The sequence below is a fragment of the Octopus sinensis genome, linkage group LG3 (assembly GCF_006345805.1).
Source record: "Octopus sinensis linkage group LG3, ASM634580v1, whole genome shotgun sequence".
NCBI classification, from domain to species: Eukaryota; Metazoa; Mollusca; class Cephalopoda; order Octopoda; family Octopodidae; genus Octopus; species Octopus sinensis.
In genome coordinates, this window is record NC_042999.1 from 139,022,915 (window position 1) to 139,047,697 (window position 24,783).

The following is a 24,783-nucleotide window of genomic DNA, read 5'->3' on the forward strand; positions in this document are numbered from 1 at the left end:
TGGTTGTGAAGCAAGCTTCTTAATTGCATAGTCATGCACAACTATAAACTGAAGATTTGTCAAAAGCCATTATTCAGCTCAGGCCATCCCTCACCAAACAGACTTATGATCAATGTCATCCCAGCTGCTACTGTGACCATTCCATCTTTTCAAGGATGTGTTGGGCAGCATTATTAATGTATCCTTTTCTTTTCTTAGATGGTAGGATATGCTTGAGGTAGGTTTGTATGTTATCACTAATCTAATAAGTCTAGCAACTATGTAGAGGTTCCCTCAATTATAAAATATTGCAAAAGTAAAAAAAGGTTTTATGTTATAGATTATATGTATTAATGTATAAATGGACACATACTCCCCCTTTCTCACATGCCATACCTCTTGTGCAAACAATAGAGTACATAACACAGAAACAAAAATATCTACAATGTTTATATAGAACGTCACTCTCAGCCAACAAAGGAATCTCTGTGTGGTCACTGGAGCCATGAGAAATAACAGCCAAATCTCTCACACTACACTAACACTACTGGCTAACAAAAAAGAAAAATGGAAAATGTATGGGAACTCCTGACAAGAAGGCATAGTTGAAAAATGTTTTTGATCATAATTTTAATTAGTGAGAGCTGACTTGGGATTAACAAAAATTCACAGTAACAAATCTTGATATTTCAATATCACGATAAGATTTTATAAATCTTATTATAAATAAATAAAAAAAAATTGAAACAAAACAGAAGTGTTTTACTATTAATATATAACATTTAACATTTATCTCTCCAGATACAAAAAAAGTTCTACTTTCCTAGATTTGAGTATGGTAGTGTGCTGGGGTGGAAATTTACATTTTTATTTTTGTTAATTATTCTTTACTTCTTAAAGCTAAAAGTTAAATGTTCAACGAAATAAAAGTAGAATAACAATAGATCAAGTTTATTATTTGTTTCTGAAAATCAAATGGAAATTGTAGTTGTGATCCCCATGCTGGTGGCACATAAAAAGCACCATCCAAATGTGGTCGATGTCAGCGCTGTCTTGACTGGCTTCTGTGCCGGTGACACGTAAAAAGCACCAACCAATCGTTGTCAGCCTCCTGGCCCCTGTGCTGGTGGCATATAAAAAGCACCAACTATACTCATGGAGTGGTTGGCGTTAGGAAGGGCATCCAGCTGTAGAAACACAGCCAGATCAGACTGGAGCCTGGTGCAGCCTCCTGGCTTCCCAGACCGCAGTCGAACCGTCCAGCCCATGCTAGCATGGAAAACGGACGTTAAACGATGATGATGATGATGGTGATTATTCCTTGGCAAGTTAATATCAAACAAGTGCTTCACTGATGCTAAACTTGTCCTAAAGCAACATTAAAATTATGTCCTACAACCTTCTGAGAAGGAGAAAAAAATGGAAGGATTTGGAGATATTTATGCATAAATACATGTAGCTTGGTGAGAGAGAGAGAGAAGGAGAGAGAATAAGTGATTAGGTATGAGTGTAATATCTGGAGTGCTCTTGATTGTGAATCTCTTGATTCAGGTTGCTCAACAGCTGGGAAGTCTTTTTGTGGTCATCTGACATAGTAGAGATGGCAGCTGTGTCACTCTTAGGCCACATCCCTGCTGTTATGAAAGAGACCAAAATGTACTGGACAATGGTGTAGTTCTTGATATACAAAAAGACAGGATGGTCACACCTAGAATACTTTTGATCATATGCCTGCTTGATCAGAGATGACTTGGGGGCTAAACAACAACAAAAGTATAAGGTGTCTAGAAAGGAGGAAGCCAACAGCTACAACTTCATTATTTAACCCTTTAGAATTTAAACCAGCCATACCAGGTCTAAATATTCTACCTGTTTATGTTCAAACTGGCTGAATGAAGTCTCTCACTCCTATCCTACAATCATCATCATCGTTTAACATCTGCTTTCCATGCTATCATGGGTTGGACGATTTGACTGAGGACTGGTGAACCAGATGGCTGCACCAGGCTCCAATCTTGATCTGGCAAAGTTTCTACAGCTGGATGCCCTTCCTAACGCCAACCACTTCGAGAGGGACCAGTCAGGTGGTACTGGCAATGACCTCACTTGAATGTTTTTTCCTGTGCCAGTAAGGCAACGCTGGTAATGATCACGCTCGAATGGTGCCTTTTACGTGCCACCAGCATGGAAGCCAGTTAGCTGCTTTGGCAAAGATCATACTTGGATGATACTCTTAGCACCCAATTCAAAATGTGAATAAATTAAGCATTACATTTGACAGAGTAATTTAAATGCTGAAGGGTTAAACTAATATCTGTGAAATACCAAAGGTAAGATTGTGAGTTGAAACAGAAATAATTTCAATGCGAAATAGTCATGATAACCATTTGAAACACTCACCTACCATTATATTAACTTTATTTTATTTTGTAATAATTGACATTTGTGACCAGGTTGGAGACATACAACAAAACATTTATAACACATGATAATAAGAAGGCAAAGGATGGATCCTTTGGTGATTTCAGTGATAAATAAGTTGTTCAGTCAATCAAACTATTGTTAAATAAATGTATAAGTGGTCGAGTACTCCACAGTCACAAACAGACAATATAGTTATGCAGAATTCAGTATGACAATATTTAACAAGGCTGAGACAATCCATTTGACAGGTTTTTCACTTTTGGTCTATCCTATTTCATTTACAAGGCTTGATCAATTAGAAGCTGTTGTAGAAAGATGCTGAGCTGTAGGATTGAACCTGAGACATCATGACTGCAAAGTACATTTATCAACTATTCAATTATGTTTGCATCCACATACCTTTATATTCACTTTTGTTTTTATCTCGTGATAGCATGTATGTATTTTAAGTAGCCATCATGGTTCTTCTACGATATAATTACTGGGACAATTATCATATTACAATTGATGGAGACTATGATGGATATTCTTAAGTGTGTGTGGGTGTAGGTGTGTGTGGGAGGAGGATAAACTAAGTAAATAGACAACCAACCGAAACATAAAAACCTATCAAATAACCAAAAACATAGCATCACTTCCAAATAAGGAAAGCAAAGTAAATCTACAACAAATACTAAAGCAAATAAGCATCAACAAAAACAAACATAGCCACTATAACATATGTACTCTGGTGTTTCATGAGACTAGATTAACCTAGTTCTAATTTATAAAACTGCAGACAATAAATAGCAACAGGTATTAAGTGTTTTATGATATATATATATATATATATATATATATATATATATATATATATATATGTGTATGTGTGTTGTGTGTGTGTGTGTGTGTGTGTGTGTGTGATGTACACAAACATGATTTCATATAGTTGCTATGGATATATATCTACCTGTTAAGAACTGTTCTTCCCATACCACTATCACCACAACATTCTTTCCTCACATCTATTGCTCATTTTAAAAGGTAAATATCATTAGTTAGCAAACTGTCTATACAACCCACTGCTACATTCAAACTCTTTCGCTTTATTCTCCTGGGTAACATAGGGAGTGACGGTAAGAGTGTGATAACATAAGTGTAGATGAGTGCTTGAAGGTGTGTGTTTAATATAACAAATAAAAAGAAATTGTGGTATCCACCCAATAATTAGTTATCTTTTTTCTTTTTCATATATTTTTCAATTTTATTATTTTTTTTACTTTCAGAAGAATGATCTAGTGATAACAGACTGAACAACAATCATTTGGCTCTCAAAAAGAATTCTTAAGAATAAAGGTTGATATCTTCATAGCAGGTCTGAAATAAAATACTGACAGGGTGTCATTTGGTTTCACACCACCACTGAACTCCTTGGGCATCTTTAGCAGAGTCCATTCTTCACTCTGTTGAAAGCATGTGGGTTAAATTGTTAGTCTGAGGATACATTTTTCTCTCCCTCTCACCAGTCTTAGATGTTCTGTAAAAGTCATGAGCACTGATTTTTATGCCTGACCAAAAGATAATAAAAGTTTAAACCCCCCCTGTACTTTACAAAAGAACTGATAAGTGTAAGTCATTTGTTGATTTATTATAAAGATTTGATACTTTCAGATTAATTCTTGTACAATACATTGTAAAATTCTTGTACAGTTTATTATCATCATTTTTAACATCCAGTTTTCCATGCATGTATGGCTCAAGCAGAATTTGTTGTGACAAATATTTTTACAGCTGGATGCCCATCTGTTGCCAACCCTCACCTGTTTGCAAGCAAGTTAATATTTTTTCCTATGGTCAGGCATGTTTTCATGTAGGACTGGAAATGAAGGACACAACATGGATGACAATGACATATATTTTGTAACTATTGCATGATGACAAAACAAGAAAACACAAACAATCTCCTCATATATATACATTGATCCAATGGGCTTCTTTCAATTTCCATTTACCTAAACCATTCCCAAGGATTGGTTGGCAAGGGTTTACAGTGGAAGATACTTGTCTAGTATGACATGCAATGGGACTGAACCAAAAACCATACAGTTGGGAGGTAAACTTAATCATAGATCCAAGCCTGCACATATCAACAGCATCAAATTTTAAACTTAGTTTACAAAGATTCCTAGTTCAAATCCAATCTGGGGCTATGTACATATTCAGGAATATGATACCAGATAACAATTGTGGACCAATTCAATTGAAACACAGATATAAACAGAAAAATCATAATTTTATTGATGCAGGTTAAAAAGTCTGTTTCTCAGAAATAATTTTGGGGTCTGTTGCACTGTGTGACATCTTGGGCAAGTGCTCTGGAGGTTCACACATTTCATATCAAATATGTTCATAAGCTAACTAATCTTTTACTGAATTACAAATTTTTTGCAATTGTTTTCTTATCTATCACAGCTAACTTTCCTAATGGAAGGAATGGTTCTCAGCAATTCATGCCAACAAAATGCTTGTCAGTTTCGCAAAGTCAGCATTTCTTACAGCTATGAATTATAACACATGTAATTAATAGAGATTACAAGGTAGTCTTTAAGTGGCCATTTAATCTGCTAGAGATAATTGCCAAGCTCAAATCACAGACTACCATCTTAAAATAAAGAAATAAAAAATTAATTGATGTGATTTCAGATATGCTATATCTAGAGTTACAAAAACGCCAGGAAGATCACAGCTAGAATGACTCAGTCTGCTTGATTAAGGAAAATGAGGGACTAAACAACAGCTACTTCCTATTTGAAGCTAGATGAGCCAACAAAAGAGCATATACAACCTGCTTGAAATAGCTAAATTCCTCAAATCACATTCTACTATCTTAAAGACACATTTGACAAAAGTCCTAGAAATGCAAAAAGACTGGAATACCTTTTATCATGAATCTAGGACCAAAAAACAACTTGAAGCTAAGTAGAATGTTGTTGACAATTAAGTATCCTGGTCACAGATGATAACATTATTGAGGATAGGAAAAGAAACAATTCTTTGTACATAATATCTCACTGTTCTCTGAAAAGATGTCACAGATTCCAGCATCAGTGCTTTCTTAATAACGTTCATAGTTTAAATAAACATTCTTGAAATTAAGTACAGTTAGATATAGATTAAAGGTTACACTTAAATGTTTAGTTAAAAATAAAAAATTAATAGTTTAATTATTATGTGTAGTAAACAAACTTGAAAGTTAAAAACTATTTTTTACAGTTTTGCCAAAGAAAAGGTTTGTTACTATGACCCTTTAATTTTTTAGAGTCTGAGACATGCTGGTAGCACGTAAAAAGCACCAACCGATCGTGGCCGATGCCAGCCTCGCCTGGCACCTGTGCTGGTGGCACGTAAAAATTACCCACTACACTCATGGAGTGGTTGGCGTTAGGAAGGGTATCCAGCTGTAGAAACACTGTCAGATCGGACTGGGCCTGGTGCAGCCTCCTGGCTTCCCAGACCTTGGTTGAACCGTCCAACCCGTGCTAGCACAGAAAATGGACGTTAAACGATGATAATGATGAGACTAAAAAGGAAGTAGATATCATAAAACTAGAGACTTGGTCCAATTTCTCAGCAGAATGACATCCATTAAAAGTGTCCAAGGAATGAAGTGAAGATGTTAAACTGGATGATAGATTTAATGCAACAAAATATACACATCCAATGCTCCAACAATTCCACTAAAACATCACTATGGCATACTACTTTATTTCGGTAACCCTGAATGGGTGAAAGGCAAAGTTGATTAGTGGCCTTTGAACTCAAGAGGGCAGTGCCGAGAGCCAGAACAAATACTACAGTTTATTGACTCACTCAGTTCAACACATATTCCTGAGTTTAATAACAGCTTTTTTGTTTTTATAAGAATGGTCCCCTCTTACGCCTATTTTTTAACTTTTAAACATAAGTATATATGATATGATAAACAACCAATTGTCTCCAAATTATCTTCCCAGTTAGCTATTGTAGTAAGACAATTGTTTTTTGTGGCTATTGTTTTGCCTCTATCCTGGTCAGACAGACCTATGATAAAACGCATTTCAAACCACTGTCCTTTTTGTATGGAATATTTTTCTTTTTCAAGATTGTGGTGTGTGGTCTGGGGGTTATTTGGTTGCTATATTTAGAATATTGAACAATTACATAAAGGTTACTACTTCATTGACTTGTTCTGACCTTGTGTAGGTTTTATTTATAACTGCTATTCCCCATTTCCCCTTAATTTTGACCCAGTTGTAAACTAGCAGGACAAGAAATAATGAATTGTATGCAAATAGACAAGCACATGTCTCATGAGAGAACAAAAACAAAATACAGCAAACATGAAATCAATAGAAATTTGGCAGAAAATATAACTAAGCACACTGAAGACTCAAAATATATTGTAAAAGAGAATTTTCACTCTTATAATGAAATAACAATTACTTTTAGTGAACACAGGTGGCATAGAAATAAAAGAACTGTAGTTAAAATGATAACATATAATTACCCATCACATCCATCTTGAGCAAAACCACTGAATATGAATTGTTTTCCAGCTCTTACACCGCCAGTGATATGGTGGACAGATGGTGTGGGCTGAAACAAGATATAAATATATCAAATGTTATATACAGTTTAATAATAACAAATTCAAATATAATTTTTCCAACTTAAACTATACGATGTCCCTGTACATTGTTGTTCACAATGTGCTACCATCCTTCTCTTACACTGCTCTTTTTTCCATCTGGGCCTGCATTGTTTGACTAAATCATCGTATTGTCTTGGGAAAGGGACAGAGGTTTTCTATATGGTCTCTTTCAATCTCTTGGATACCACTAGACAGATTGTGAGTGGAAAATTATTTTTAATCCTTTGAAATCATGACCATAATGGAATGGATATTTATTTTCGCTAATGAAAATTACTCTTAAAAGGCACAAGGGAGAAAACTCTGAAAATATTTCAATTGAGTAAAATTAAAAGGAAACTAATTTTGATTAAAGCTAATGAATTTTCTTATGGTTATAATTTCAATTGAAAATTATTTTTGGTTGATACATTGAATGCAGTATCTGCATGTAACTATAAGTTTGTGCAAAAATCATTTTCCAATGTCAGTGCGTGTGTGTGTGCGCATATGTGTGTGTGCATGCATGTGCATGTGTGTGTTTTGTGTTAAAAAGAAGTGAGAGAAATCACTATATGTTGAGTATATTTATTTGCAGATATCTATTAACAAATATTAATTTTTTTCTTTGCCAACAAAGGATCACACATACACACAAGGGTTTAATAGTTTTGGTTTGCAGTCAGGACATCGTGGATTTGATCCCACCATATGGCATTGTGTGCAATTCTTTTATCATAGCATCAGTTCAACACAAACCTAGCGAATAAAATTGGGTCAATTGAAATTATTTAGAAGTCTGCAGCTGTAATTTAATGCTGCATTTATTCACATTGATTCTAATTGAAAATTAAATTAAGAGGAAGCATAAAATTGGAATACTCAGCTACTTCACATGCTTATTGAATGAGTAGAGTAATTCAGTCAATTGAACAAATGGCTGCCAGGAAGGCTATCATATATCATCATCATGATTGTTGTTTAACGGCCGCTTTCCATGCTCTCATGATTGGCTGGTTTGACTGAGGATTGGCAAGCCAAAAGGCTGCACTAGGCTTCAATCTGATTTGGCAAGGTCTCTACAGCTGTATGCTCTTCCTAATGCCAATTACTCTGTGAGTGTAGCAGGTGCTTTTTATGTGCCACCGGCATGGGAGCCAGTCAGGCAGCATTGGCAATGACCACACTTGAATGGTGCTTTTTACATGCAACCAGCATAGGAGCCAGTCTGCTGGCACTGGCATCGGTCATGCTCAAATGGTGCTTTTTACGTGCCACTAGTATGACAAAATGGACTGAGTGGAACAAAGAGTTGTTGAAGAGGTCATAAGATGTGTGACAAAAGCACTTTGGCAAAGAAACAAAAATAAGCTGAAGTAAAAACCAAACATATAGTGTATGTGTTTAGTTTGATTGGCAAAATATGACTATCCCAATGTATAATATATATATTTAGTAATAGGGACTCAGAGAATCAAACAGACTTTACATTAAGCTCTAGAGTTGATGTCTTCAATCACCATGTATCTATACCCTTCTATATATGAGTATGCACACATGTATATATGTATTTATATATGTTTGTATATGTATATTTTATAGGTGTGTTAATATTGATGTAACAACTATCATATAACGAACAAGATTATAAAACAACTGTAAATATATAGAGCAAACATCTACTCTCTCATATGACTTCTCTCATCACTGATGTATATGAGTGTATGTGTGTGTGTATAAATAAATATAAATATATATATATATATATATATATATATATATATATATATGTTGCCTCCGTCTGGCCTCCGTGCCGGTGGCACATAAAAAGCACTATCCGATCATGGCCGTTTGCCAGCCTTGTCTGGCACCTGTGCCATTGGCACGTAAAAAGCACCCACTACACTCACGGAGTGGTTGGCATTAGGAAGGGCATCCAGCTGTAGAAACACTGCCAGATCAAACTGGTCTGGTGCAGCCTTCTGGCTTCCCAGACCCCAGTTGAACCGTCCAACCCATGCTAGCATGGAAAGCAGACATTAAACGATGATGATGATGATGATGATGATATATATATTTCATCTCAGGGGCTTACAGGTTCTGACAAGTAATGTCTGGCTTCTTTTGAACTTAGTAGAAAGAACTCAGAGAAAAATTCTGAGAGTAAATATAATAGTTAAAACTTTTGATTCTAAAGAGCTCAAAGCAAAACAAAACCTATTCAGTTGGACTAACAATTAAACAATTATAGATCATATTTCATATTTTATTGTTTTTGTGGCACTCAGTCAGTTGTGATGATGAGGGTTCCAGTTGATCCGAAGTTTATCACACAGTTACTTATTTCTGTAATTTTGTCTTAGATTGGCTGACTGAAAACTCAGATTTTCAATTCTATTTTACTATTATCAACATTTGCTGTCTCGTTAAATTATGCTACACAAATCCCAAAAGAATATTTTTCTATCTCGAGTTCTGACCACTACCCCCTCTCTCTCTGTGCCTCACTGTCTCTCTTTCTCTGTGCCTCACTGTCTCTCTCTCTCGGCCTCACTGTCTCTCTCTCGGCCTCACTGTCTTTCTGTCTGTCTGTCTGTCTCTCTATCAATTACCACTTGCTTTGCCAAGACTTCTTCCTCTACCACCACCACCACTCTATATAAACTAGCACATGCACTTGGATTCCCCGACTCAATTTTTTTTTTAATACCTCTGCCTCAGGAATATGTATCCAGAAGATGCTCTCATCTAAATTTGCCTCCCACTCCCTCCACCTGTACCGGAAGTTCCTATCATCAGTCATCCTTTGGTTGTCTCCCATGAACACTTCTAAAGGCTTTATGCCATCTCCACCCCTACTTAGGGTTTATCTCCTATGTAAGGTAGTGATCATATAGTGCAAAAGTATGATAGTGTAGTGTATGCAGGTTGAATTGAAGGCTATTGTTTGTTTATGAATTCTGCCAAATACAAGCTTTCTTTTCAGGTACATGATGCTGCTGTCCCCCATCCCAGGGTCTCATGGGCCCATGCCTCTCACACCCTCAGGGTTGGCACTCAATGTCGGCACACTGAGATGTGTTGATATGTGCTGCCTCCAAAAAGTAATGTAGAGAGGAGGTCCACAAGATTCCTCACAGGCAAAGAACACAGGTACAAGATTTTCTGGGCAGGGAACACTGACAGGGTTGGGGGCATAGGTATACTTCTTGCAGAGAAATGGGTGGATAAATTAATTGAGGTAATCAGAGTATGCGACAGAATACTTAAGATTAGATTAGTGCTTCATCATGGGTTAGCAACCATTATCTTGGCCTAGCCCCTCAGCCAGGGCTACCCAATGGACAGAAAGACCGATTTTATGATATCCTCTTGCAGATTAACTCATTGACGAATGACAGGGACCTTATCTTTGTGGCTGGTGGCTTCAATGGACATGTTGGACAACATACAGGGGGTTTCCATGGCGTATGTGGAGGCTACAGCTTTGGTTCCCGCAATGAGGAGAGAACCAGTCTGCTAGAGTTCTGCGATGCAAATAATCTTATGGTTTGCAATACTAACTTCAGAAACCTGCCAGTCACCTAGTCACCTACTGTTCTGGCAGACACACTAGCCAAATTGACTGCATCCTCGCCAGAAAAAGGAAAAGATGGCTGCTTATAAATGCCAAAACCTTCCAGGGTGAAGAATGTACCCCATAACAATGTACCCTAACCCTAAGTGGATGCCCAGAAGACAACCAGCATGGAGGAGAAGGGTCTGGAAGCTTAAAGATCCTGTGAATGGACAGAGATTTAGAAAACTGTTTGGTAAGTGCTGATTTATAAAGCACTGAACCCTTATTCATGTATCTAGATACATAACTCTCTCTCTCTCTCTCTGTCCAGCTATCTTTTTGTGTGTGTGTGTGTCTATAACCTTGTGTTAGAACTCAATAATGCATATGGTTCAGAATAGATCATTACTTGGATACAGAGGATAATATGAAATTAGGTAAATGACAAAGGAATAGGAAATTATGCAATAAACTTCATTAGCTTGTAGATGTTTCTGCTATAAGATGCAGTGCACTCAAATCTGAGTGCTTGTGCATCACCCTACAGCTTTCTCAGTGCTTCTAACATGAAGTAAAAAGTAATGACGATCATTCCATAATTTCCTGTTCCTTTTTCATTTATTCAATTTCATTGGGAAACAGATGTTAAAGGATGATGATAGTGATAATGATCTTTAGTTACACTTGTTTGTTAAGATCATAAAACAATTGCATCAGGATAAATTCATTTTAGTTAATTTAATGTTTTATTCCTTTTGATTTTATTGTCACCTTTCTATAAAAAGTCTTGTTATAGATAAATGATCTGATCACTGATACTATTTTCTTATGTCTTTACAATATGTGTTAGTTTTTTTTTTTCTTCTTGCAACACTCTTTGAATACTATGATCTCTATCAAGTGAGAGTGCTACTTACTCTTAATTATCAACAAGATTAATTACAGTACGTAAACTACTCCAAGTTTATGTCAAAGCTTGAATTCTTTACCATTTCCGGCTGATACGATTGCTTTTAAGCCTGCTCAGTAAACCACTGTTTAGAGGTTATTTATAAGTTGCATTTAGCCTATAAAAATTGCATAATTTGCCAATCTTAAATGATCTGAAGATGTCAAACATTAAAATTTTTTAGTAAATCTGGATTTAAATGTAGTCATGATGTTAGAGAATAATTATTCTGAGAACAGTCCTTGTTCCTAAAGAAAGCAGACCCAAGATACCTTCAACTAAATGTATTAACACCCATATCAGTATCTTAGTGAATAATGACATCATCAACTCTGTCAGCTTCAAGAGATGGGATTTATACAATTTAAACCCTTAAAAAGATATAAGCAGTCTAAGTGAAATAGCAGCAACCAAGGATGAATTGGTTGTAGACTGTTAAGTGGGACATTATTTCTAGTAAGTGATCAACACTCATACACAAACATAAACCTTTAAAGCCCTTTAAATATAAAGTAAGTGTGAAGCAAAAACCCTAGATAGGGCTGAAACAATTTAACCAGTATTTTGTTAAGAATTCTTCAGTTTGATAATATGAGTCATAAAATGTGATAAATTGTGATAAAACTTCCCCTTTGTTATTTGCTTGAATACAATCATCTAAAGAAAATGCCAGTCCTTAATCACAAATATTCTATAGGAAATGAATTACTTTACAAAAGACCATCCCCCAAACTAAGATAATACTAAAGCAATACAATGGGAATGCCTGATAGATATTGTAAATGATAACAGGGCTCACAGTAAACAAGTTGCCAGGCAACAAACACCTGTGTTTTGTAATTGTTACTGTTCATATCCATTTAGAATCTCATTGAGATTTTAAGACCATATCATGTTAAAGTGTATAAAATATGGGGATATGTTGCTATATATCAATATATGGACAAGCTAAGTTTATGCCAATTTGGTCATTATTATCAGTTGTTTGTGTCAATATATTCTTGTTAGTAGCATATTTGATGGACAATTAATGCCATAATTAAGACAGTTAACTAATTCAGAGACTTATATATACAGCCTGGACATTTTAACCCGAGATATTAAGCAAGTGCATGTGCATCTAAGTTTATGAACCTATCAGTCACATTATGAAAGGTTGCTAGGATGGCTTAAATCAAGTGATTCCATGGTATTAGCTTTCAATAAAAAGCTGCATAGACATGGGTATAGTTATTACAAGTAGGTGTCTTGACAAACATAACACTTATGTTACATTTAATTAAGTTATATTAGATTACCATAAGTAAATATTTGATATGTCATGCATAGATCTCTGGGAATGAAAATTTCATGAAGAAAAATTTCAACTAAATCATGAAATATTTCTCCTCTTCATACTTCTTTCATATTGATTTGATTTTTGCTGGTGCAGAGTACCACATTCTTTCAACTTGAAATTATGTCTGATTAGTACTTTGGTGTTATGTCTTGCATCAGGTTTTGGTAACGTTCACTGTAGAAGTCAGTGAAAGAAATTATGTATTCATCATCATCATCATCATTTAATGTCCACTTTCCATGCTTGCATGGGTTGGACGGTTTGACTGAGGACTGGTGAGCCAGAAGGCTGCACCAGGCTCCAGTCTTGATCTGGCAAAGTTTCTACAGCTGGATGCCCTTCCTAACACCAACCACTCCAAGAGTGTAGTGGGTGCTTTTATGTGACACCGGCATGAGGGCCAGTCAGGCAATTCTGGCAATAATCATGCTCAAAAGGTGTTTTTTACATGCTACCTACATAGGAGACAGTCCACCGGCACAGACAACGACCACGCTCAAATGTTGCTTTCATGTGCCACCAGCACATGTGCCAGTAAGGTGTGTTCAATATAATTTGTTTTAGCAACTGAATTTTCTCTTAAATTTTTTTTTTATTTAAACTTGGATCACACAATGTGACTGATTCACAGTAAAGATGGGACCTCATTATGTAAATTGGTTCATTAAGATCTGACCTCATCATGTAAACCAGTCAACTGTTATGTGATTTCGTTAACATGAACCTATCCACTAAGATGAGATCTTATGATGTATATTGATATGAATTATTTCCCAATACAGATGAACTGGTATGAAGATCTGAGGCTGCATCAGCTCCTACAACTATACTGTTGGTTTCCATAAAGCTGGAATAAAGAGTTTCATTTTGGATGACAAACATTTTTTAATTTTAAAAAGAAATTTTGGTTACTGTACCAGAAGGCTGAAATCTTTATAAAGAAATTCACTTGCCTGTTTGGCCTTTTAGGTGTGTAAGTGGTGTGTGTACATATGTTAGTACACACACCACTAAATTATGTTAGTAGTGAACTTGTTAAAATTTGATACTTACAAAGTCAGTGTGACTGTAAGACATGGTTGGTTCTGGTTTTGGTTCTGGTTTGGATTCTGGTTTGGATTCTGGTTCTGATTCCGGTTCAGGTTCAGGTTTTTTAGGACCTTTTTTCTTGAAACCAAAATCAACTGAAAATATCAGAAAATTAATATAAAATTTATGACACATTTGAAAGAGGAAAATTAGGAGAAATAGAAGAAATTTGGTGTAATAGCAGTCAGTGTATTTGTTTCATTCTGCTCAAATTCCTCAGAAGCTGATAGCATAAATAATAGCAATATACTGTGTTGAATGCAATCAATGATAAGTCTTCTCTTCGACATTTGTCCTTGCACCTGAATATAATTTTATTACTGACTGAACAGTTTTGTATATCATCTAAATCAATAATAAATTAAAATCTTGGTATAAGTCCAGTAATTTTGAGGGAGGGGCAAGTCAATTACATCAGCCCCAGTACTCAACTGGTACTTATTTTATCAATCCTGAAAGGATGAGAGGCAAAGTTGACCCTGGCAGAATTTGAGATCAGAATATAAAGACAAATGAAATGTCTTTAAGCATTTTGCCCAGCATGCGAACAGTTATGCTAGCAAATAATAATAACAATGATGATAATAATGATGATGATGATGATGAGCTTATTGTATATAGTACTCAGATGCACAACTTGTTAGAAAAAGGATGAAAGAGGGACCAGAAAGCAACAATAAGTCAATCAAAAAGTCAAGTAAGGAAAGACAGCAAAAGCTAGAAGTGTATGCATCGTACACAAAATAAAACATAAAATAACTGAAAAGCAAACAGTTGAAGAGCCATAAAAAAGAAAATGTGCTTTGGTATTTGGTTAAAGATCATTAAAATAAGAACTAGACTGAAGTAAGTACAGGAGTTGATATGATTGACAAAAATTTTAGAAGACTGTACTCCGCTATGGCAGAGTACATTCATTAGTCTAATGAATGAAACCACAAAACTATAACATATATACATTACAGTGTAAATTCACTACACTGTTCTTACAGAGTTAGAGAGTGAATTTTTACTTAAGTTTTGAACCATGTTAATTTAAAATTATGTTGATTGATTTAATATTTCTAAGCTAGCATGAAAGAGGGCGGTTTTTTTTTTATATATTTGCTTTCTGTTGGAAGAATTGTGGAGATAAATGTCCTTTCTTGCAATCACTGAGCCAATCAAGAATTAGCAATATGAGCTGTGCCAATCAGTAATACCGTGATGATGTGGTTGCTTGAACAAATAAAAATAGCAGCTAAATTTCAACTCACACCTACTGTCTTAATGAAAAAAACTCACTGAATCAGGAAGTTCTAGAAAAAGGTTATCTGGGATGGCCTCAGCTGGAATGTTTTTTAATTGTTTTTCATCAGGACTGATTTCAAAAAATAATTAAGAACAGGTGCTTTGATAATTAAGGTAGGTAAGTCACACAGAACTTGAACTCTGTAACAACATATCAGTGCTGTTTGAACTGTTGTCCAGCACCTTTGATAGGTAATTTAACATTACATGTGTGCAAGTATGCACATGCAAGCACACATCGTATCAAAATTAATATAATCATGGGAAATCTGTCATTAAAAGATGATTATTATTATAAGGAGTCCAGTCATAATTATTCATATACAACCTTCTGGATGGTCACTTGAGGCTTTAAGTAGTTGCTCAGCTTAGAAATAGCATTCATATGTCCCTCAAATCATAATCTACTGTCTTAAAGAAGGATAATTTGGATAATAGTCATAGATATACTAAAAGGCCATAATTGGAGTGCAATCAAAGCTGACTTGAAATGAGCAGCCGCTCTTTCAGATTGCATCTGATTCCTTCCTCTATATCTCACAGTGTCAAGGACATATGCTCAGAATATGTACTAACTTCCACAAAATTTTCTCTCTGTGTCATATTTCCTACATAATTTATAAAAATAGCAATCCGTTGCTAAAACATATGGCAATTATTTTATGAAATCATCTCTGAAATTAACTCATTTTCAGCACTGACATTAGATAGCAAGTATAAAAAAAACTGACAGTTCTCCTCTGCTGTGTCAACTGCTTCCTTATTGTTCACTTAAGAAAATACAGAATAAAGTAACTTCAATATTTAAATGCCCCATTATTAACTGTCTAAATGCATGAAATGAGTAACCAAGGTTATATATTTTTCAGCTTTATCTTTAGATCTGAAACATTTTTCAATATATGCATATCCATTATGCTTCAGTCTCTGGCCATCATCACGATTTGAAATCAAAGTTCAAATTGACAGCAAAACGTCGGTATAACTTTTGAAGAAAAGACTTTTGGGTCTGTTGTTTGATACTATGCCTTCTCAGCTATTTGCCCATTATTGGCCAATGATTAACTTTATCACACTTTAAATCTGATTGTGAAACCCCTTAAAGATGATCAGTATTCAAAGTAACCTCATCATAATGGCTGATAAAGGCTTACTGATTCACTACAAACCCTGGTCTACAAGTGTTATGTCACCTCATTCTGTCAATTTTATCACTTTCACTACTACACTCTTTGCTCTGCTGAGCTAGCTAGTTACATACCATTTCTATCTAAGTTAATTTGCCATATTGGTCTCTTTTTTAGCCTTCATACTCATCTCCATCAGATGCCACACAAACCATTATACTTCCTCCTCAGAATGCCAGTTCCCTGGGATTATCTTTCTGGAATTACGTTTTTTACTGTAGAAATTGACTCAGAGATGTTCACATTGACCACCCTTAAAAATAATTTGACCAGTGATTTATGAAGGACATAGGTACTGTCCTGCATTAGATTAGTAGCAGAGAACATATGATCAACATGGGTACTCCCTTGCATCCTGTTTAAATCGTAAGTAAATAATAAGACAACAACAAACACATCAAATAAATAATCATATAGGTTATAGACAAAATAGCTGAGTGCTAAGGTACTGGGCTATCAGCTAATATGTTTTAGGCTTGAATAGATTGCAGGTACTTCCTTGTATATTTGAATAGTACAAGTAATTGTACATGCACTGTTTCATTTATCAGAAAACGGTATTATATTTTGCCAGATGCAGCCCAATATAAATATTTTTCAGGATGAGATGCCAATCTAAAATGTCATGAAAACAGTTGAGGACATGACATTCTGAATATATTTTGATAATGGAGATATATTCTGCAAAAATATCTTGTTTGTTTTTAACACAACGTTTCAGCTGATATACCCTCCAGCCTTCATCAGGTATCTTGGGGAAATTTCAAACAACCGTCCAACCCATGCTAGCATGGAAAGTGGACGTTAAACGATGATGATGATGATGATGATTATTATTCAGGTCACTGCCTGGAATTGAACTCAGAATCTTGGTTAAGCCCATGCTCTTAACCACTACACCATGGGCATATGGCATAATGATTAAGAGCGCAGGTTACTAACCCCAAGATTCCAAGTTTGATTCCAGGCATTGATCTGAATAAATAATAATAATAATAATAATAATAACAACAACAACATCGAAAAATACCTTAGGAATGAGAACCCAGGTTTGAAATTTCCCCATGACACCTGATGAAGGCTAGAGAGTATATCAGCCGAAACATTGTGCTAACGACAAACAAGATGAGGACAAATATCTGTCAAATGTAAATGATGTAAGTAATGTAAATAATGCCAATATTGCTAATATCAATGAGTTATGGAATGTAAGAAATAGTAGAGTACCAGATTAAATGCCTTACAGTTTAAACCCCACAACACTTTATCTTCTTTCTTGAGCGTCAATAAAAGGACAGTACAGATATGCATTAGAGCTGGGTAAAACCTCCAAATTTGTAGCCTTGTTCCAATGATAGAAATCAATATCAATCCTTTTGATAGTTTTGTACTACAGAACTAGAAGTTGTTTCAGATAGTTTACTGTTTTTATAGTGTTTATATTTAAATTAAAATGTGTCATAATTATATGTACAAAATTTTAGCTATGTTCCAAATGGCAACTTAATAATGGAGTAGTTTGTTGTTTTATTAAAACCTTTGAAATTCATGATTTTTCAAAATTCATGGAAACACAATATTCAGATGAAAAATGGACACGAAAGAGTTAAGCTAGCAAAAGCTTAAACTGAAATTGAAATTTCAATGTTCTGACACAGAACAATCTTTTGATGGCCGAATCATCACCGCCATCAGATATCATCTGTTCTAAGCAGGTTGAATATCATGGGTTATATCCTGATCTTTCTTTTGTTGTCCTTATATATTTATTATGTGGAGGCATGTGGCTTAGTAGTTAGGGTGTCAGCACCATGATCGTATGGTTGTGGTTTTGATTCCCGGACCGGGCGACGCATTGTGTTCTTGAGCAAAACACTTCATTTCACATTGCTCCAGTTCACTCAGCTGGCAAAAGTGAGTAAAGCTGCGATGGACTGGCATCCTGTCCAGCTGGGGAACACATATGCCATAGAAACTGGGAAACCGGGCCCATGAGCCTGGCAAGGCTTTAAAAGGGCGCATTTATTATTTCTTATATACATTTATTATATTTAACCTCTGTTCAACTTTTCATATTATCCATCTATGTAATTCCCTTCCTTTCTTCCCATTTATTTTGCCTTCTCTCGTAATATTTGTAGACCATTTTTTACTCAAATGTGTCCAACAAAATGTCTTTAGTTTTTGCCATTTTTAGTGCTTCATCATGAATTTTGTGCCTGGTCTATGATAGCAAATTTTCTTTATACTAACATCTCAAAACCATGCAGTTTATTTGATAATTAATGTCTGTTTCAACTACATGTAACAGAGTGGGACATATAACTTTTCAATAATTTTCTTCTGGTTTCAGTGTTAATGTCTCTTGATGTTAGTATATTTGATATTTAGTAGAATAACAGACTGAATAGTTTGGTAACTTGTTTATCTTAAGTAGATAACACACCTAACCTACCATGCTGTGAGACTGATAAAGACAGTGACACAGCTTGATTAGTTCCTTACCAGTGAGTAATGAAGAGATTAATCTTCTTCAACAAGTCTGAAGTTCATTTACTAAATAAAGTATTTCAAGGAAATGCTTATAAAGGACTATCTAGGCTATACTTAGAAATATTGAAGTTGAGTGATTAAGAAAATATAACATTCTTTCAAATACCATGGCTTAAAAAAACAAAAAACAAAATGAAAGCAACTTGCCAGTGTACATGTTTTGATTAGTGACACAGAGCAAAATTCAAAATTTGGTTGTGCAGATCCTTAAGCTGAATGATTTTCTTTGACTAGACTCAAAGCCATGAAGGGCAAAGTTGACAGTAGCAGAATTTATACCATAAAACCAGATGGATGAAACATTGTATTAGCTTTATGTTTTTTTAAGTAGCTTGTCCAAGAAGGACAAGGGACATCCATGATCTTTGCAGGACGAAACATTTACTCTTTTACTTGTTTTAATTCTTGGGTTTGTGGCCATGTTACAACACTGTTGTCTGTCCACAAAACTCATTTTAAAATGTTTATCATAAGAATAAATTAACCTAGATCTTTCATTAGAAAGAAAAATTGTAAAATATATAAAACAATAATAAATAATGAAATCGATAGATCTATTGAATTAGAGAAGACTTTATTGAAGGTGATTCTGTAAGAGAAGCCAGTATAATTAGCCAACTACATCAGTAGCAGTATAGTATTGTTAATTAAAAATAGTACTGTTTCTACCATTACTTGTAAGTAAAACACGTCAGACCAGTCTAGAATGTTCTCTCAAAATTCAAATTTTAATCTCCCCTCTCCATTATTATTAAGTTATTCTTTCTTTCTCTCTACCAAATACTTATCAAATTTTAAAATGAATTTGAGCCAAAAGTTAATTTGACCAAAAGATAATTCGGTGAAAGTATTTAGTCTACATTCTATGTAGATATCTTATATCAGTCCAAGATTCCACTCCCAACCAAATAAATGAATAAAGGTCAAACAATCTAGTTATACAAAAAAGAAATTGCTGACTTAACTCAGATTTAGTTTCTACTTAAACAATACTATGCCAAATTTTAACAACCTGACTTATCCACTGTTGGGGTTTAACCCAAATGTGAAATTGAGTATCCCCTCAGGAATGTAACTCAATTACACTGGTGGTATTTGATAACAAAAAAAAAAAAAATTAAATTAAAAAACAAAACAAAAGGGGGATATAGAAGGGAGGGAGACTGGTAATATAAGGAGAAAGAGAGGTCACCTTACACCAAAATGTTCTCTTCTCTGCACTGCAGATATTTGTGACTACACAAATTTTGTCGATACAGTTCTATAATCAGCCTAACCAACACACATACAAATAATTATTGATTTGGTCAGTGAAGTCTTGGTAAATTTCATTCAGCCAAGTTATGTCAAGATTGCACCATCAGTTGTTTAAGGTAGGCAACTTTCCAAAATAAAGTTCAACTGCAGTATTTTGAGCAATGCAGCTGATAATAACATCAATACAAGAATCTTGATGTTATATTCAAAGGAGGGGTAATGAGAGGGAAAACAAAGAGGAATGAAATGGATTAATACATATATTTAATTTTTTAATCTAGATGCAAGACTACAAATGTTTTAAGTGAGGGGATTGGCATTTACTTTGGTGGGATTTGAACATACATTACAAAGGAGCCTAATACTGCATAGCATTTTGCCAAAGTCTTCACCAATTCTGCTAATCCACTTCCAATGCTGTACTCTATTGATTTTTCACACTCTCTAACATCTGAGGATAAAGATATCATAGAAAATTACTATTCTCAGTACTTCACTGCAATTGGGAAAGACAAAAAGACATGTTTTTAAAAGAATTTGAAACCAGGATGTAAATACATGAATGGAGGTGCAATGGCCCAGTGGTTAGGGCAGCGGACTTGCGGTCGGAGGAACATGGTTTCGATTCCCAGACCGGACGTTGTGTGTGTTTAGTGAGTGAAAACACCTAAAAAGCTCCACGAGGCTCCGGCAGGGGTTGGTGGTGACCCCTGTTGTACTCTTTCGCCACAACTTTCTCTCACTCTCTCTTCCTGTTTCTTGAGTAATGCTGCGATGGACTGACATCCCGTTCAGCTGGGGGAACATATATGCCACATAAACCGGGCCATGTTATGTAAAGACATGAGACTGTAAAGACATGAAGCTGTAAAGCACCACTATTAGAATAAGTGATAGTTGTTCAGTCCCAGGTCAACCTTGACTGATCAGACTAATGATGAGAGAAATCTTATTCCTGATTATCCCATCTCTGTTGGAGTGTCTCAGACTGCTACACCTAATGCCACTTGCAATTCTAAGGGTAAGGTGTAATTTGAGAAATTTAGCTAGTATTTTTATCAGATCGAGTGACTACTTAAGGGCTTCCCTGTTCACTTAAAGTAGTAACCTTCAGAGGTTATAACAAAATGTCAGCTCTGTTACATTGCTGCAAAACATTCTTTGGAATCATGTGGTAATTTTTTAGAGTATTAACCCCATTTCAAGGGTGTATATCCTTTTATTGGTTTTAGTCATTTTGATCAGGAACCATGCTAGGATACCGTAATATGGGTTTTAGTCGAGTAAACCGACCGTAGTACTTATTTTAAAGTCTGATACTTATTCTATAGGTTTTCCTTTTGCCGAACTGCTACGTTATCGGAATATAAACAAACCAACACTGGTTGTCAAGCAATGAGAGACAGTCGCAAACAAGCATATGTACACACGGCTTTCGTACATTTTTTGTTTACCAAATTCATTTACAATGCATTGGTCAGTTCTGGCCATTGTAGAAGACATAGGCTTAAGGAGCCGGACATTGGAACTGAAACCGAAACTATGTGATTGCAAAGTGAAATTTTTAACCACACAATCACAATTGCACGTATTTATAGTTACACTATGTTTAACCTCCGACAGTTGTATATACATTCCTCCATGCCGGATTCAAACACGTAACATTTCTACAGTCTAAATTTTTCCGAGACCGACTTTGCCTATCATCTCCGGTGTCGATAAAATAAGTACTTTGTTACGTACTTGTTACGTACTGGAGTTGATTTAATTATATAAGCGCGACACCTAAGTTTTTGACCTTGTGCTTGTATCAAAATGTTTTTATAAACGAAAGGTAGTAAGATCTTATTCCTCTAACCTGCCAGTATTAACGGCTTATTGGATAAACAGGCTAGTACACGTGTAAAGAATTACTGGGAAACAGTTATATCTCTTATCATGGCATTTTCTAAGCCCTGCTGAGAGTTGTAGGCGTTTGACACCAGAATAGCCTTGATTAACCAGTTATACTGAAAGCATTTCATCTATGATCATTCCGTCTTTCTGTAAGAACTACATGTCTTAAGAGTTGTCAGCGCTGAATTAATAATCAAGCAAAATAAGCACGTGTTTAGGGCATCAAGGGAAAGGGAAGGGGCACCACAGAGATGATAAATGGTTTACGACACAGAAGAATTCACTTGCTCAATGAGGTTTCGAAGTGTTTAAACCGGCCATATCTGGCCCAAATATTCTATATGTTTTATATTCAAACTGGGAATATCTAGCCTCTCACACATAACCTACTTTGACATTCTAAAAATAAACAATCACATCATTGAAACCTCAATGCTATAAGATAATGCATGATTAATTCAAAACAATTTGAGCGGAAAAGTTTTACATTTAACAGAGTAATCTGAACACTAAAGGGTTAAATGATCGGAGATGTAATTTCGAAGTGATTATGGTGTCATAGTGAAGATCTGATCAAAGACTTTGCAATTAAAAAACGAGAAAACTTTTCATATATAAAAAAAGTGGAAGTACACAAAAATAAACATTAATTTCTATCTTACTGTTAGTTTTGTTTCATTTTGAAAAATAAAAGTTTATTTTATGGTTTATTATTGTTTATATTTTGAATTTCATATACATTGAGGCACCAAAATTGTTTACGTGTTTAGGGGTCTCAATCAGGCTCCGAGTGTCGTTCATGCATTAAAATAATGTTGGCGCTTCTTGTCTAATGTAATAATAATAATAATGAAATTATTGTAAAAAGCGCGTATAAAGTATATGCAGTAATGTACAAATGTCTGGAAAGTGAACAGTATATGAGTCAGATACATGCTTGCGTGTGTATGGAGGGGAGAAAATCTTCAATTCACATTTAAAATGTTTTCTAGGAAAATTACATCAACTCATTACTTGACTGAAACTTTATTTTATCGAAGAATGAAAAGCAATATTGACCTTGGTGGTATTAGAAATTAGAAATGTAACGGTTGGTAACTAAATACGCATGCATTTTGAGCGACAATTCTAACAATTCTACCTTTCAAGGATCAGTTCGTGCTAAAGTGTCTGGATTGATTTTTTTTTTTTCGCGAGAGAGTGTGTGTGTGTGTGTGTGGTGACAACATCTACAACCTTTACCCTCTTTCTCAGATTAGTGAGGTTAGTATAGTTGAAAACAATGACCCAATTGTTGCTGCAGTCTCAGGTGCTGTATATAGCCAGGCAAAAGCTTTTTTTTTTCTACTCTAGGCAAAAGGCCCTAAATTTTGAGGGAGGGGGGGTCACTCGATTAGATCAACTCCAGTATGCAACTGGTACTTAATTACTCGACCCCGAAAGGATAAAAGGCAAAGTCGACCTCGGGGGAATTTAAACTCAGAACATAAAGACAGACGAAATACCTATTTCTTTACTACCCACAAGGGGCTAAACATAGAGAGGACAAACGGATTAAGTCGATTATATCGACCCCAGTGCGTAACTGGTACTTATTTAATCGACCCCGAAAGGATGAAAGGCAAAGTCGACCTCGGCGGAATTTGAACTCAGAACGTAGCGGCAGACGAAATACTGCTAAGCATTGCGCCCGGCGTGCTAACATTTCTGCCAGCTCGCCGCCTTCCAGACAAACGCTTTTACATTCACTGTAAGCCATGTAAAGTGTATGACAATTGTTGTTATGTGACATAGTTGACCTTATGTAAAACGTGGGTACACTAGTTAACGAGGAATTTGGACGTAGTCCTTTGATATGTTAAAACAAAATAAACAGATCGTTCTCAAATTGCAACCCACCCGTATGAAATGTCGTTCTGAATATATGAGATGGTAAAAATGGAACGTTATTAACGCAGCTCTGATTGATAAGGATTGACATCTGACCTGAGATTACGTATGGATATAATTTATGCCTATAGATTACCACATTGGATAAAAAATTTAATTTAACTCGAATATATCAGCAACGCATCCTTTATCACCTTTACCTCCCACTCGAAATTGGTGGATGGACTGGTGAATCACTAGACCTAATCGTGGCAGGATATACAGAACTCGTAAACACAAAACTTTGAACTGCTTGTCAGTTATCGAGTCCAGTTGTCTTCTGTTGTGAAAACACGGTTTAACACGATACTTTTACTGATTAAAGTTACTGTAGTAATTAACTATAGAATACCAATTATGTTATAACTAATTGTTTATATGTTTAAAGACAGAAACCATCGTCTCTTGCCAAGAAGATCTTTTCTAACTTTGTAGCCCTTTATCTGCCACCAATGAAGCAACTGAACCCTAATTAGCACTCCTGCTGATAAAACTATCACATTTGCTACAAACTCACTTTGAACACTTGAAACAAAAATCCTGTCTAGCTTATCTTATTGACTCCTACCTCTACGTGCAAAATACTGCCGAGTCTGCGAACTTCGCTGATCACTTCAGTCACCGAGGTGGCTGGTTCTGACGATGTTTCATCTGTCACCTGCTCTGTATACTCCAGAACTGGTT

The 24,783-nt window shown here is 35.4% G+C and overlaps 1 protein-coding gene across 1 annotated transcript in view; it reads right to left on the reverse strand.

The window, feature by feature from the left end:
- Positions 1-24,783, reverse strand: part of LOC115209822 (galectin-4-like) — a 69,881-nt gene that overhangs the window by 27,976 nt on the left and 17,122 nt on the right. The window contains 2 exon segments of the mRNA XM_036501381.1: positions 6,929-7,017; positions 13,952-14,082. Of these exon segments, the coding sequence (XP_036357274.1) occupies positions 6,929-7,017; positions 13,952-14,082 (220 nt within the window).